The 16,840-nt window shown below is 41.5% G+C and overlaps 2 protein-coding genes across 2 annotated transcripts in view; both read left to right on the top strand.

The window, feature by feature from the left end:
• The window catches only part of DHX34 (DExH-box helicase 34), a 31,286-nt gene extending 21,467 nt beyond the window's left edge, over positions 1–9,819 (top strand). The window contains exons 14-16 of the mRNA XM_082263769.1: positions 3,545–3,721; positions 6,119–6,248; positions 9,555–9,819. Coding sequence (XP_082119895.1) covers positions 3,545–3,721; positions 6,119–6,248; positions 9,555–9,691 — 444 coding nt within the window. The 3' untranslated portion in view covers positions 9,692–9,819. The remainder of the gene's footprint in view (positions 1–3,544; positions 3,722–6,118; positions 6,249–9,554) is intronic.
• Positions 9,820–9,957: 138 nt separating this feature from the next.
• On the top strand, positions 9,958–10,350 carry LOC309560515 (syncollin-like; the record flags this gene model as incomplete). The annotated part of the gene is made up of 1 exon (XM_082264147.1): positions 9,958–10,350. The coding sequence occupies one exon, from the start codon at positions 9,958–9,960 to the stop codon at positions 10,348–10,350; it is 393 nt and encodes a 130-aa protein (XP_082120273.1).
• Positions 10,351–16,840: the final 6,490 nt, after the last annotated feature.

Here is a 16,840-nt window from a genome sequence, read left to right on the forward strand (position 1 = left end):
ACAAATATCCTACAATTTTTTTCATGTGTAATATAATCAGTCTCGGCTTTTACTGTACATTCACAATGTGTGGCCAGCAACAATTATGCATCTTTAACAGAATGCTGTTGCCAGTTTTCTTTTGTAGTATAATGCATCGCTTTTTCCTATAAAGGCATGTTTTACATGTTAAATAAATTCACTTTGATATTATTTATTCATACACACGTTTTTACATTTTAAGAGCATATTCTGTTGCTATCTCCTTTCCACACCTTTTTTTCTCAGCAGATGTCCTTGCAGCTTCTATTTTTTATAAGATTTTACATTGTACTTTGTGGTGCAGAACACTTGTATTTAGAGTAAATCTTTCCATATTTGGCAAAGATTTAATGCATCAGTACTAAAGTTAAAATGGATTAGGAGTATTGGCATGATAGTACAAGGGGTAATGGTTGGATTTCACATTAATGGTTTGAGGATTAGATTAAATTAACAGATGAAATGTATATAAAAATGCTGTTTTACCTGCCAAAAATGTGTATTATTTGTCCATCCATTCTTGAGATTTACACAGCCCTGCCACACATCACAGATGGCACCACTTTCTATGGTATAGTTGTACACTGTAAAAGTAATGCAATGCTGTCTTGTCACTCTGTGCCCTCTGACTGGGCAGTGAAAGAACAGCAGCAGACTGATAAGGTCATCTCTCCGCTCTCTCTCCTTTTATCATCCTGTTCCATGTCAGCATATTTGCATGCTATTTAGTTCAAAACTATGATATTGCTATGAAGACCTCAGACGTTGAATGTTACTTGGTTGCAGTGAGTGCTCTGCGATTTTAGCAAACATAAAGTACAACTACTAAAGGTAACATTTAAAAAAAAAAAAATTGTATAGAGTGGAGAGGGATTAGAACGTGAGTCAGTTTTTATTGCTGTCTGTGTCACTGTTAAGGAGATTCACCCTCTCTATTTGCCCTGTTTACCATTATCATTAAAAGTGAAATTTAAAGGAAAATCCTCTCATCCCACATTCATCTTCCTACGTGGGGGCGAACAGCCTTCCCCAGATTCTCTAAAAGCCCACATCACTATGATCCTGAAATCAACGGAGGAGGCTTTTGACCCTCAGTTCTTTTGTCCTATCTCCCTGTTGAATGTGGACCTGAAGATCTTGGGGATAATCTTATACTCCCGTGTTAATAAATATCTTTAGGCCCTCATCCACAGGGACCAGGTGGGCTTCATGCCAGGCCGCCAAGCGGGCAATAAAGTGATCCACCTTATCCACATTCTTCACCAACGTAAAATCCCAGGTTTTATTGCTTTCTTTAGATATTTATAAAGCGTTTGATTCGCTTTCCTGGGATTACCTTTTATTTGCTCTATCCCTCTGGGGCTTTGGAACTCACTTCTTATCCTTTATTCATCCCCCTTGGACTCTAGGAAGTATGCAGGTTTTCTTTCCGAGCCCTTCCCCATTCACAGGGGTACCTGACAGGGATGCCCTTTATCTCCGGCGCTTTTTATTCTGACGTTGGAACCGCTGGTGGCAGCAATCAAGGCCAATGTGGACATATCAGGAGTGTCCTATGCGGGGACTCAGTATAAGATTAACTTTTTTGCAGATGATACTCTCTTGGTCCTTACCAACCCGCTTATCTCTCTCCCCAATTTTCAGCTCAAGCTTGATCATTTTTTGGCTTTCTCGGGTCTGCGGATCAATTTTTCTAAAACTACGGCACTGAATGTAATTCTCTCCACCAAAGTTGTGGAACAGCTTCAAGAACACTTCCCATACCACTGGGCATCTCACTCGATCAATTATCTAGGGATTAAATTTATAATGAGCAGATATCTAGCATTGTTAACGACTCGCATCCTAAATTTCTCAAAGTCTGTGAACCATGGATTTCCCATGAGTTTCCGTCACTTCAACTGGCTTTTTTGGGCCTTCTCTGACTGCTTCTGACGGCGTATCTTTTTTCCTTCCTTTTTCTCCTTCTCTTCTTCTTTTTTTTTCTGGTTCTTCCTTTGTCTCGCTCTTCTTCTTCTTTTTCTTGTTCTTACAGATGCCTTTGGGGTTGGTCTCAGGAGTTGGGTATTGAATGTGGGTTACAGTTGGGAAGTTCAAGCAACATCCAAAAAGGGACATCCGAGACCGCGGGATTTAATTTCAAAGACAAGGCGACCATTCTACATCTTGCCAGGGAAAAAGGGCCACTCAAAAACAATGGCAATACCATCTCTGTCTATCCCGACTTGTCGGCTGAAGTCCAACGCTAGCAAAACCTCCTTCACTGCTGTGAAGGACTGTCTGCGTAATGAGGGCCTACAATACACTATGCATTTTCATGCTAAGTTACGAAACATCCATGATGGCAAACCTCATTTCTACACAAGCCCAAAAGAAGCTATGACCTGGCTGAATGACCACTTTGGAGCTGCACCAAGGCGCAGACACAACTGATCCTGGCTGTCGATACTTGGAATATCTCTCTGATTCTTTGCTGAAGATCCTGAGAGTTCCCTATCTGCAAACAGAAGCTACCTTATTTGTGAACACTCTCCATATCCGGTCACCTACTTGCCCTGTTATGTCTGCGGTTACATGGGGAAGAAACACAGGCGCCACTCTGAGTGCAGTAACTCGAGATTTATTGGATAAAATCAATAGAACAGAGGGTACTCACAAAATGAATAAAATAGAGGGCTCATGACAATCATTCCGGTCGGATCAGGATGGCTCGAGCGGTGACGGTTGACAGGCTTGTGAGCGGTAGCTAGCCGCTCTTCCTAGTCCCGGGGACACACAAAAGCCGATCCGTCGTCACTTCCGGTAGCGTGATGACGTCAGGGCGCCGGCGACGCGTTCTCGGAGCATGCGCTCCTTCTTCAGGCTGATAATGCGCCATTTTGGAAGTGGGCTTAAATAGTAAAGGAGCCTAGACCTGCTCGGTCCTATAACCCGCCTTATATTCAAATACAGCGGCACTAATATTAAAACATACAGCATCTAATTCATGGAAAGGGAGTATTGGCATTATAGACTACAGTATATCAAAAGAACAAACAGTGGTTGAAAACACACAGGGGATAATACATGGGCAAATAAATACATTAATCTAATGAATAATAGAAATAAATTAAATTAACATTATCGTCAGCACATGAGAAAATAAACTTAATAAACTGAAAAAAAATAAAAATAATAAAAATAATATTTTTATTTTTTTAAGGCAAAAATAAAGCAAATTTTACACTGCAGACCACCTTTGCTGCTTGCTACCCAAACGTTATTAAAAATGATAAAGCACCTATAACTAAGATCATTTCCTTGCTGTGACAACTCCGCAATAAAAAGGTATTCTAGCCATGTTGTTAGACATTTATCCTCACTACAGTGAAACTGCTGTCAATGGGACAAGAAATGATGGAAAATCTTTTAATGGTGCCCTGGATAGGAGCAAAAACCTGCAATACATCAAATCACATCACACATACCTCTTGTAGACTTATCTGTGGCATTCTGATCGTGTTGTGTTTACATTCCCTGACAGGTAAGGTACAGTATTAGGCGTCTGGCAGTTTTAGAAATGCAGAACCTGTACGTGGGTCCTCAGCCAGTCACCGATACGATCAGCTTAAAGGGTGTTTTTGGCAATGAAGATATGAAGCCTGATAATGTGAAAGGTGGATACACTGTGACCAACTTCCTGACTTATAACTGTTTGATGGTAAGTGGGAATATAGATATGCATAAGTCATTTACACCCAATGTTACACACCATCTGCTGGTAATGTTATAGGCATCATTGCTTCTTTCATATGCTGCCTTTCTTACCAAATGCATAGTTGTGGAAGTGCTGGTTTTATTCTAAGGGCATAATTTACAGCATTATTTTCAAGTAGCTAACAAGATAGAGAAAATGTCTTATTCTTTTAATGATCAGGAGTACTGAAAATAGAGCTGTTTGTTTGTCTAGGTCCATGTGCAATGTGAATGTCAGTGACTTTTTCATTAGTAATCAGCTGCTGCACTTGCAGGATTCTAATGAGGAAAGTGGCAAGGTCTGAAACCACTTGCCTACTGGGCACTTTTACCCCTGTCCTGCCCAGGCCAATTTTCAGCTTTTAGTGCTGTTGCAGTTTGAATTGCAATTGCGCGGTCATGCAACACTGTACCCAAACAACATTTTTATCATTTTTTTTTGAGACAGATAGAGCTTTTTTTTTTGGTGGTATTTAATCACTTCTGGGGTTTTTATTTTTTTGCTACACAAACAAAAAAAGACAAAACATTTAAAAAAAAAATTTTAAAAAAACTTTCTTAGTTCCTGTTATAAAATGTTGTAAATAAGTAATTTTTATCCTTCACTGATGTGTGCTAATGAGGCTGCACTGATGGGCGGCACTGACTGTCACTGATAAGCGGCAATGATGGGCACTGACTGGCAGCACTGATAGGGAATGTTATCAAGGCACTGATGATCAGTGTAGATGTCCCCTGTGTGGATTTGCCAACTATCGGCTATCCACACACGCTGTCAGCGTGAGGAGAGGAATGCTGATAACTGGCAAATCTTGTGGTCAGCTGTAATTGGACACAGCTGATAATGTGGTAAAGAGCCACTGTAATTGGCTCTTTACCACGATCTGTGACTAGCTGTGTCTCAAGGACACAGCGATCACAGAGGCCTGCAGATGCAAGCCGCAGTGGGTGCGCTAGAAGCACGATCATGGGAGGATGAGCATGGGAGGTCATATGTTCATTTATCACAAAAGGAAAAAAAAAACCTGTTGCTGTAACTGTTTAAAAAGTATTAGCTGGTGTTTGGTTTCAGTTTTCTAAATCTGCTAGTACAGCTAACACTCCCCTCCCCCCCAGACTGCTGTTCAAAGGTGCCCCTGTGCTTATTCATTAGAGTGGGAGCACTCTAATACATTAGGGGGGGGGCAGATTTACTAAAGCTGGTGCACGCAGAATCTGGTGCAGCTGTGCATGGTAGCCAATCAGCTTTAACTTCAGCTTGTACAAATTGGCTTTGACGTTAAAACCTGGAAGCTGATTGGTTGCACCAGATTTTGCAGGCTTTAGTTTTAGTTAATAGCACCCTAGGTGTGTTACTGACCAGATCACCAGGTGAAAACCGAGGGAGAAAAAAATTACACATCTAATGATTGGTAAGCTGAAATACATTATATTTTTGGGTTTAATAACACTTTAAGGGGAAGTGAAAAAAGTAGACTGCTCCACTGTGTACTATGTATTGTATTGTATGTATTGTACTATGTAGCTTGTCAAAGAGAAATTACAACAAGCCTTTTGCCTCTGCAGAGTTATTTCAGGTAGAGTTATACTTTTAAAGAATGGTAAATGTAAAGCATAGGGTAACTATAATGAAATAGCTACTTGTAATATTTACCTTAATATCTTTAAAGCATTCGGCTTTTCTCAGGAAAAAATGAAAAGGTGAACACTGTACACCCTCCCCACCCCCCCTCCCTGCTGCATTTACCTCTGTGGATGCTGAGCTGTTAGTGCCCACACTGTTGATGCAGTGGTCCAGGGATTTAAAATCCCATTTTTTTCCCCTCTGCTTTCTGCAATGCTTCTGGGATGAATCAGAGTGGTACTGTGTGATACCGCTGACCAATCAGAATGGCTCTGATCTGTCCTGAAAGCACTGCAGGGAGAAGAATGGGGATTTCAATTCCCCGGACCGCTTCACAGACTGCATAGGCACTGACAGCCCAGCATCCACAGAGATATTTTTTGAGAAGGTAAACTAACCTTTTAAAAATATTCATGCCTAGAAAATTAGATATTTGTTTTCGTTAGTATTCTTTCAGCCATTTAGTTTATATTCGTTGCCACGTAAGCTAATGGGGGTTTCAAAACTAAAGTTGTCAGGTCCTCCTGTAGGAAATGTGCCCATTCTACTGTCTGTTGCTTTCCATACTTTTCTGCCATCACGGTAAATGCTGATAACCTTCTCATGATTTTTCAGTTAAAAAAAAATATTAAAAACAGTTATGTAACAACTTTGAGTTTTTCTTAGTATTAGTTTATGTAGTCTCTATCTTGAAGTTTTCAGTATGCTGCAAATACAGTGCGTGTTTGTTTCATGCAGAGTGATGCTGATTTGTACAGTGACTGTTTGCGCACATTCTGGACCTGTCCTCGCTGTGGCCTATACATGCCATTTACACCTCTAGAACGCATGGCACATCAAAACAGCTGTACAGAGGAAGAGAAAACTGGTAAGTTGATATCGGAGAATCTGTTGTTTGTTTTGCACTATTTTTGAATCGCATGCTGATATCTTGCATCTCTGTGAGATCTTCTCTGCAAGCCTTTTCAAGCTTTCTGGTTCTATGCAACTTCATCCATTACATAGAGTGCATCACTTGCTTCTTCATACCTAGAAGCAATTGGTATTTTCTTCACTGCTAGCAGGTAACAGCATGGTGAAGGGGCAAAGAAAAGGTAAGTATGTGATGCTGGCGAGGAGCAGTAACCCTGTTGTTAGCGTGCAGAATTTAGATCAGAATAAACCTCCAAAAGGAGAAAAGGAATTCTTACCTATGCAACAGGCAGTCTGTTAAAGTTTTTTTTAACTATGGCCACCACTACTATCCACATAGTAGTGGTGGCCATAAAAAAAATAACATTTCTGGGAAATTGTTAGATAGTGTGTTCCCTGCTGCATGCTATGCTTCCTCCCATTGACCTCCTACTACAGGACACAGTAGTGATGCAGAACATGGTGAGAAGAAACCTAGCGCTCAGCAGAGGACACACCTCTGGAAGCATTGGATAGCAGTGTTGGTTGTAGCTCAGGAAGAGAGTGATGATTTATAGTGGAAGTAAACCCATTGATTTAACAGTTTCAAAAAAACAATTACATTCCCATCACCCGCTGAGATTGCTAACTGTCACTTTAGTTGTGATCTCCACCAAACTGTCAAACCATCCAATGGGTGGTTTCATAACTGATCATATGTTGCAGCATCATGGCATTTGAAGATTAAAAAGAGGCCAAGATATGAGCTTCCTTGGCTGAAAACAATAGAAGGGTTTACTTCCACTTTAACGTACTGCTCACTGGAAAGGTAAGTATTTACCATCTTTTTTGTGACAGGTTTCATTTAAAGTGGAGCTCCACCCAAAAAGGAAAGCTCCGCTTGTTTGCTTCCTACCTGTGTATGTACGCTTTCCCACTTCTGGTAGACCTCGCTGCGGACCTTGCCGTGGAAGTACGGCCCCCCCCTTCCCCCCCGCTGCTGGGCTATTCAGAAAGCGCAGCGCTTGGCACATGCACAGTCGGGAACCGGCTGTGAGGCTGCAAGGCTTCACTACCAGTTTCCCTTACAAGGAATGGGGGCAGCAGCACCCGAGAGCCGGTTGAAAAAACGGCTGGGGTGCCAACATCACCAGACCCCTGGACAGGCAAGTGTCCTAATATTAAAAGTCAGCAGCTACAGTATTTGTAGCTGCTGACTTTACATTTTTGGAGGGGGGGGCTGGAGCTCCACTTTAAAGAAGCACTTTCAATGCATTGTTTTTTTTAACTTTTATTTAATCCCAAAGGCGACTAATTGCATATTGCCCCAGTACCATCATACTGCACAATGGGAGTTCTTGATATTCTCTTTTTTTAAGTGAGTATGGTCGCATATGCAGTTTGTATACTTAAAGGGACCATAACCCGGATATACTGGTGGAAGTGTACATGATAGCAGGAGGAGGGTCCCTAGTGGAAAGGAGGCTTGTAATTATCCATAAATTTGGGAGATCTTGCTGGATGATGATATATAGACGCAACTCTTAATGATTGGAGGTGAGAGTTTTGTGAGCACTGAAGTGTTATTAGATGTGCAATCAAATTAGCATTAAAGAAATTGCACTTTAATTGCACTATGTTTTTATGAAGAGATGATTCAATTTAATCCTATGTGGATGTTGATTTTGATAATATTACTTTAAGAATTTTTTTAAGATAGATAGAGGTATATGGTTGCAAAGAGTATGCATCATTACACACTGTTTCAATGAACTGTAGCTTCCCAGTGCCGGCAACACTCATGCAGCCCCACACCATGACACTTCCACCACCCTGCTTGACTGTAGGCAAGACACATTTGTCTTTGTACTCCTCACCTGGGTGCCGCCACACACACTTTACACCATCTGAACCAAATACATTTATCTTGGTCTTATCAGACCACAGGACATGGTTCCAGTAATCCATGTCCTTAGTCTGTTTGTCTTCAGCAAACTGTTTGCAGGCTTTCTTGTGCATCATCTTTAGAAGAGGCTTCCTTCTGAGACGACAGCCATGCAGACCAATTTGATGCAGTGTGCAGCATATGGTCTAAGTACTGACAGGCTGACCCCCCCCCCCCCTTCAACCTCTGCTGCAATACTGGCAGCACTCATACTTCTACCTCCCAAAGACAACCTCTGGATATGACGCTGAGCACGTGCACTCAACTTTGGTTGACCAGGGTGAGGCCTGTTCTGAGTGGAACCTGTCCTGTTAAACCGCTGTATGGTCTTGGCCACCGTTCTGCAGCTCAGTTTCAGGGTCTTGGCAATCTTCCTATAGCCTAGGCCATCTTTATGAAGAGCAACAATTATTTTTTTTTTTCAGATCCTTAGAGTTCTTTGCCATGAGGTGCCATGTTGAACTTCCAGTGACCAGTATGAGAGAGTGAGAGCGATAACACCAAATTGAACACACCTACCCCCCATTCACACCTGAGACTTTGTAACACTAACAAGTCACATGACAACGGGGAGGGTAAATGGCTAATTGGGCCTAATTTGGACATTTTCACTTAGGGGTGTACTCACTTTTGTTGCCAGCGGTTTAGACATTAATGGCTGTGTATTGAGTGATGTTGAGGGGACAGCAAATTTACACTGTTATACAAGCTGTACACTCACTACTTTACATTGTAGCCAAGTGTCATTTCTTCAGTGTCACATGAAAATATATAATAAAATATTTACAATAATGTAAGGGGTGGGGGGGGGGGCTCACTTTTGTAAGATACTGTATATACATACTTAAATAGTGTCTTATTACTCTACAGCGCAATACTTTACGTGGGAACACACAATCGTTTTTTGCAGCTGTGGACATTTTATAATTTATAGGCACACTAGCACTGTAGTTTAAAATTGGTGGTGCAGAAATCTCATTCATTTAATTGTTCCAGTACCATCAAAGTTTTCTTTTAATTGATCTCAGAAAGCTACAGCAACACTGAATAGAACCAGAGCCTTATATTTTGTTGCCAATATACCTCCTGCTACCTATCCTTAAAAGTTGCAAACAACCCTTGCTATAACATATGATCAGCACTGAACAGATATTGTAACTGGGCAGAGGTGACCGTTTTCTCTGGTCACACCATAATCCTAAAGACATGCATGCAAATTAGCAAAGCCGATGTTCAGTATGCTATTATCTTATATTACATCAATAGACAGGACTTGACAATGTCCACATATAAATTGCAATGAAAAGTGTTACCAGAATTATTATTGTTCTCCTACAGAGACAGAAGAACCAGAAATAAAGCCCTCTTCACTGACCTCTCTACACAAGAATTATCACTGTGATGTATGTGACCAGGACTTCACCTTGACCCCCACTGAGATTCTCAGACACAAGAGGCAGCATCTGAACTCTTAGAAAAACACATGCTGGGAATTGTCACACCTGTGTGTGCCTACACTGCACATATTTACTATTCTAGATAGACTTTGTCACCTGAGGCCACAACAATATCAGCACAGCCTTGGTCGGTTTTATCAAAGATATGCTAAATTGGACTTTGTCACCTGAGGCCACAACAATGTCAGCACAGCCTTGGTCAGTTTTATCAAAGATATCCTAAATATATAAATACTAGAGAAGATGAGAGGTCTACAGGAATTACACTAGCTGTTACTATGAAGATGCTGTTTTCTGTGCTTCTTTTGCCTCTGTTCTTTGAGGGTCTCCTGGCTCAATGCCCTGCAGCCTCGGAACTGGTGAATGACGCGGGGGAGAAGCTCTGTGCCCGCATGTATGAACACAGCAACATGTACTTTGACCAGTCCTGCGGAGGGGTCTACCTCGATGCCAAAAATGGAGATGACTTCCCCTACATGCCACTTGGATGGGGTAACAAGATCTCATCTCTGGTTGTGGGCAGTCGCTGCACCCTGAAAGTGTGGAGCAAGTCGGGCAAAACTGGAAACAACCGTTCCTTCAGCGCTGGAGTGGTCTACCAGTTAAAGGACTATTCCAATGGACTGTTTGGAAACTGGAATGATTCCATCAATGCGTACTACTGTACCTGTGCATAATTAGATGCTGCAGGTGTACTCTCTGAAGCCAGAATGTTTGCTTGTCAATAAAAGTCCATCTACGCATTTAGTGTTTGTCACCTTCCAACTTTCAGGTTTGTCAAATGTTTTATGGGGTGCATTAAACTACTATTTAGTACCGCGAGCCAGATATGTACTGTATAACTAGATCTTGGCTCGCATACTACATTGTCTTATAGACCACAGGGGGAAATCTATAAAGTTGCTGCACCACTTTTCTGGCGTCAATCCCTCTTATTAATGGATTGTGTCAAATTCAGCAATCATTTGCAACACTTTTGGTTCTAAAAGCAACTTGTGTACCAAATCCAGGTAGTTCTAAAATGTGCCACTGTTGCATCAAATGCACCAAATTTAAAAGTGGAGCTAATTAGGACCAACTCTCTTTTCGCATCAAGAAGAGAAATACTGGCTCAGAAAGATTTTGTAAAAGTATCTCACGTGCATTTTAAAAGTGACACAGCATGATCCAAATTCAAGTACAAATTCTAGACCGGTATATGAATTTGGCACATTCTTCACCACTTTTAGAATGCATGAGAAACACTTTTGCAAAATCTGCCTGTGCCAGTCTTTATGAATTCTAGGGCATATCTTTAAGATGCAGCAAATTTCTGGTACTGTGTTAGGCGAGGTTCACTGGTGATATTTAACACTGTTTCTAACATTCTGTCCTAAAGATCTGGTAGAGCTGATTAATATACTATATAATGTATAGAGAATTATGATTGCCTCTCTTTACCATGGAGGGCTGCTTTATTTAATGACCAGGACAGGAAGTGGGCGAATCTCACTGTGGGGACATAGCTTGCAATTGTTGCCTTATAATGCCCATATTATACATTATATTTAATATATATAAGGAAACAATTGCTGGCTATATCCCCACAGTGAGTTTCCCTTACTTCCTGTCCTGGTGACACTAAGACTGGAAGTGAGGGGAAATTGTTCGAAATAGACGGCTCAGCTGTCATGATACTTCAGGAAAGTTGTTTATTTTCTTAAAGCAAAGCATACAATACAAAACAGAATAAAACAAAAATTGACAGAAGGAGAGCGAGCGCTGTTGCTTGTCTTCAGAGTGTAGATGTCATTTTCTCTGTTTAATCTATAGATTTAGCTGTCTTTAATGCTGTATGTAAATACAGTGTCAGCAAAAAGTATATATTCCCTTAAAGGTAGTTTTTCTAAATATAAAGGTAACCACCCACTCTTCAATATATGGTTTGCATCTATAGTTGACACATAACTCCTTCCAACATACTAACATAGAATCTCAGAATAGAAATACATACATAGCAAAATGGCTTCTCTGTACTGACAAAGACAAAATTAAGTAACCTTCAAACTAACATCATTACATTTTATATATATATATATATATATATATATATATATATATATATATATATCTCATATGTATTTCCGAGACTTTTATCATTTAAACTCTAAATCTCTAACAGAAACTCCTGCAATGATATAACCATTCTAGATGTTCTACATATGTATACAACTAATGTGTATATATAAAGCCAGCCCTTTTTTCCATTTTGACTAAATTATGGAAAACCCCATAAATTTTTTTCCCCATCTGTGTCCCATGAATTGTAAACAACAAGCAAACACAGGGGCGCACCGGCCTAGTGCATTATCCTTTGGAAGGTTTATTTAAAAGAAAGATTAAAAATACTCACAAACTAGTTCTTGATAAAAGCATATCACATAAGGAACGCAGTCCTCAACATAGGGATCCGAGGGTTAATCGTCCCCTTAATTCGTGAAGGCTAACACGTTTCGAGGCTTAGCCTCTTCCTCAGAGCCTTAGCCTTGTCCCATGGATTGCAGGAAAAAAATTTGCCCAATTCCGCCATCACACACTGTGTTGATGGGGAAATCCCTCCTGCAGAGACATTGTGTTCTCCCGGTGGGGGGAGGCAGAAGCCGCCCCCACCAGGAGAACACAGTGATTATTGCTAGCGGCTATAACCACTCCTAGCGATAATCATATGTAAAATCCGAGGGGCAGGTTGTACCAAATTTGTTCGATTGATCAACTTGGGTACATTCAGCCTGCCCATATATGGTTTGAATCTCAGCCAGTCCCTGCTGAACCAGTCGATATTAAAACCATCTATAGCTGCTGTTCTATCAGAATGCTGCTACCCATCAGATTGTGCAAGGGAAGTGACGTTCGGACCAAAAAACCTTTACTGCGCATGCCGATGACTGGTAACGGGAATGTGATAGAACACCCATGCAGACATCTTACTACACCTAGCTAAGTCTTTCATTGTAGAGTAATTTTAGCAATAAAGTGAGTGTATATAAATAAATATAGTACATTGATATCTGTGATGCTGTTTGGATGTTTCATTATGAAAGCATAAAATTTAAGCACTGAGCAGTGCCGGGTGTACAAACATGGCCTCCCCCACCTTCCTACTGCTGCCGTCCAGCTTCTTTCAAAATGTAACATCAAAACAGATGTCAATATAGTAGATTTTTTTATATACCCTCACTTTATTGCTAAAAATACTCAGAAATTCAAGATGTAGCTGGGTGTAGTAAGATGTCTGCATGGGTGTTCTATCAGATTACCGCTACTCGTCAGATCATGAAGTGTTTGGAACGCATAGGTCCGTGAAAAGCATGGTGGAACGCATTGCGCATTTAAGCCCCGTACACACACGCAGATCGTCGTCATACAAATGTTCGTCTTTTCTCCCCGGGATGTCGGTGTCTGTTGAAAAGTGCAAAGACAGCACAAGGACAGCACAAGAATTTTGTCCGCAGACTTCAGCTGACTGCAGAAGTGATGTCATGTAATGGTTAACTTTCCCTGTGTTTTTTATTTTCTGAGCATGCCCAGTCTTGCAAATCTGCGGTCTGTCGGCTGATTTCTGTACTGACAGGCGAACAATCGTCCGTTCTGGTGTCTGCAGACAAAAATTTTCATGTTTGCAAGAAAGACTCTTGTCCGCAGATTGTGTGCAGACATCTGTCGGAGGCACCATACTAACACGCATACAATCGGCAGATCTTTCGTCCGCCGACGTTTGTATGACGACGATCTGCGTGTGTGTACGGGGCTTAAGTGTTTTTTGGTTGGAGCATCACCTACATTGCACAATATGATGGGTAACGGCATTCTGATAGAACACCGGCCTTAGTTACACTTCAGCTGCAATCTTCACACGGGCCCGATCCAGTTTTTCTCAGCAGGGGATCTGTCCGCAGTTCTCCCATTCATGGAACTCCGTAAATGAATGACAAACTAGCCTATTCAAGTCAATGGGGCTGCACTGAAACTGCGAGCCAAACACATTTGTGGCATGTCAGTTCCATTCTATTCAAAATTGATTTTCTGCAAAAAAAAAAAGAAAAAAGCAAACAAAAAAACAGGTCTTTAGGAGGTGGCAAGATTGCCTCCTGAATTGGCTGCTTAGCCATCCTCTGAAAAACGATCCACTGCCGATCATAGTTAAGAAGTTTAAATGCACATTACAAATGATCAAACTGTTTACCGAACTAAAATATGCTGCAAGTAAGCATTTGAAATACTTGATTTTTCTGTGCTGCAATGTTTGAAGTTGGCGAGTGGGTCTCTATAAGGTCCTGCAGGACCAGCTTATATCAGGATAAATGGGATTGTGGAAGTTCACCCACTCCTGTATTCAAAGGAGTTAACCAAAATAAATGGCTTAACTTCTGTGGCCATCATGTATGCCAGGGGTCCCCAACCCCCGATGCTGGTCTGTGGCCTGTTGCTGACCAGGCCGCACAGCAGGAGTGGCAACTGCAGTCCGCACAGAGCTTTCACAGAGTGTGGTCGGCCGCTCACCACCTGCTGTGAGGCCATGTCTGTGTGTCCTCCCCCTGGCTCCTCCGCCCACCCAGCAATGTCATCCAATCAGCAGGCAGGGAGCTGGAGGAGCTGCAGATCAGAATCAAGAGCTCTTCTTGCCCCCTGCCCTGCTGATAGGATGACATTTTCCGGTCTGTAGTGGGCAGATTACAGAGGCACTGTGATGGAGGAGGCTGCAATTGCTAGGGGCACTGTAATCATTACAGCGCCCTTTTACAGTGCAGTTCCCTTTATATCACAGTGCCCCTTTACAAAGCAGTCCCCTTTACATAACAGCTCCCTATTACAAAGCAGTCCCCCTTTACATTACAGCTCCCCATTACAAAGCAGTCCCCCTTTACATTACAGCTCCCCATTACAAGGCAGTCCCCTTTACATCACAGCCCCCCTTTACAAAGCAGTCCCCTTTACATCACAGCTCCCCATTACAAAGCAGTCCCCCTGTACATCACAGCTCCCCTTTACATCACAGCCCCCCTCTACAAAGTAGTCCCCTTTACAGTGCATTGTAATGTATTCTGTCATTTATGAGCATACATAGTCTTCCAATGTTTTGTTTGATGAATACTGTACTGATTCAACTAAAATCGTATGATATTGTATCGTATGAGAAAATTTTTCATGTTTGTCCCTTCAGAAAATTTAGGATTAACTGTGGTAATCGACTCTTGAAAGCTGTGTACTAACAATCAGATTATCATACGGTCGCTTCAAAATCTGTATTTTTCGGCCGATTTTCTCATGGCATGGTACTAGGCATAAGTGTATTGGTCTTTGGTACGGTGTAATAATTCAACAAGAGTAAGGCTCCATTCACACCTGAGCGTATCATTTTCGGGCGTTGTTTGGAGGCAGGCATTGACCTCTAAAAAAACACTTGTAATCTGGCGTTTTTTTTGGACGTTTTTTAAGGTGTTTAAAGGCAGGCATTGAAATCTAACAAAAAAGCCTGTAATCTGCCAAAAAATAAACTCATGTACTTTTTTGAGCTTCAGGCAACAAATCGCTCATACAGTATGTGAACAGGGGCCATTGAAATGAATGGGATTTTGCTTGTTGGGCGTTTTGAAACTTCAGAGATGAGGGTTTTACGAGCTGAAAAAAGGCTCAGGAGTGAACACGGCCTAAGTCAAAGAAGTCTATGGAAAGCGATGTTCATTTCGAGGAACCACACAGGCTGACTCCCTAATGCCAGAAGCCATGCCCTTATTAATAAAAAGTAGTGCAGCGCAACCAAAATCTACCATGTACTAAAAAAAAAAACTATACTACAAAAAAATGTTAATATACCAATATACTCAAATTATACAGTGTACAACAATCCAAAATTGTGTAAAATCAAACTGTAAAGTCCATTGAATAAATAGTGCGATCACCACTGTACCACTGTTACCCAAGTAAAACTGCTCCATGTCTCCACCACCATGTAAGTTGGCCGCTCACCTCAAGGCCATGACCCCTGCATTACCAAAAAGGTCAAAGCAAGCTGTGTTTCCCTCAGGGATAATGGTTCTGACAGACTTCTCCTCAAAATGCGTTACACAGGTCTTCAGCCACTCAGGAACACCAGATGTATATGGGAAGGAAAGGGAAGCACACAAGATCTAATGCTCTCTGTTTTAATTCATAAAAGATGCATTTTACACTTACAAATAAATATTACACTTACAGAGTGCAGCACTGCCACCAGTGCTAGCTTAAATGCACGTGTCAAACACATATGCCGCCATTCGGCTTTGTAACAAGATGGCCACAGGATGACGTCACACCCAAGGCACCGCCTCCTTAATTATTCCACCACTGAGTTTAAGCCACTGCTTTTGCATTGCATTGCAGCTGCTCAGAGCCCTAAACTCCCCGGGGCCCTTGGTGTTGTAATGCTCTCAATAAAGGTTTCCTAAAAGATGATCAAATAAGCAAACACAATAAAGGCTCATCCAAAAGGGCAATCTGGAGCAGTCCCCATCGAAGATCAGTGATTCTCACTGGCGGATATGCACACAGTGAGTGCCATGGCCAGCAGCCTGTATAAATCAATGTAACCACTCTTCCAGTGAGTAGTTGCATGCAATTAGGGATTCTGACCAACTTTGGAAGCAGAAAGTTTGCATTTAAGCGTTGAATGAGCTCTAAGCATGCACACTACAATTTCAATACCTGCCACCTTGGCATGTGTATTTTACATAAATTATAGAATGCTGCTTTAAGGTCCTTCAAAAATGCTTTGCAAACCCATGTCCGAATCAAAACCCAAATGTCTGTGTAAACTGGCATATATGTATTATCCTATAAAACTAGCAGGGGCCAATCAACTGAATACAGCTTGGGCCCAAAATAAATGGAATCTACTGCTCCTTCTGACAATGTAGGTTCCCTGGTTGTTATGCTAACCCAATGACTTTAATAAGCCAGACATTAAGAAGTTGACACTGCCAGCCCATGTCGAATGCCTACATCCAATGCTGTCTACTGTAGTTCCTTCCTCTGACCCCTATGTCACTACACTTACAAGCATGCAATACCCCTGGAAATGAGGTATAATGAAGAGAATGACAGGAGACTACAGTGCTGAAATGGCGGTAAGGTAGGAGGCAATGGTTGTCA

Source organism: Pelophylax lessonae (genome assembly GCF_965119305.1).
Source record: "Pelophylax lessonae genome assembly, chromosome: 7".
Classification (NCBI taxonomy): domain Eukaryota; kingdom Metazoa; phylum Chordata; class Amphibia; order Anura; family Ranidae; genus Pelophylax; species Pelophylax lessonae.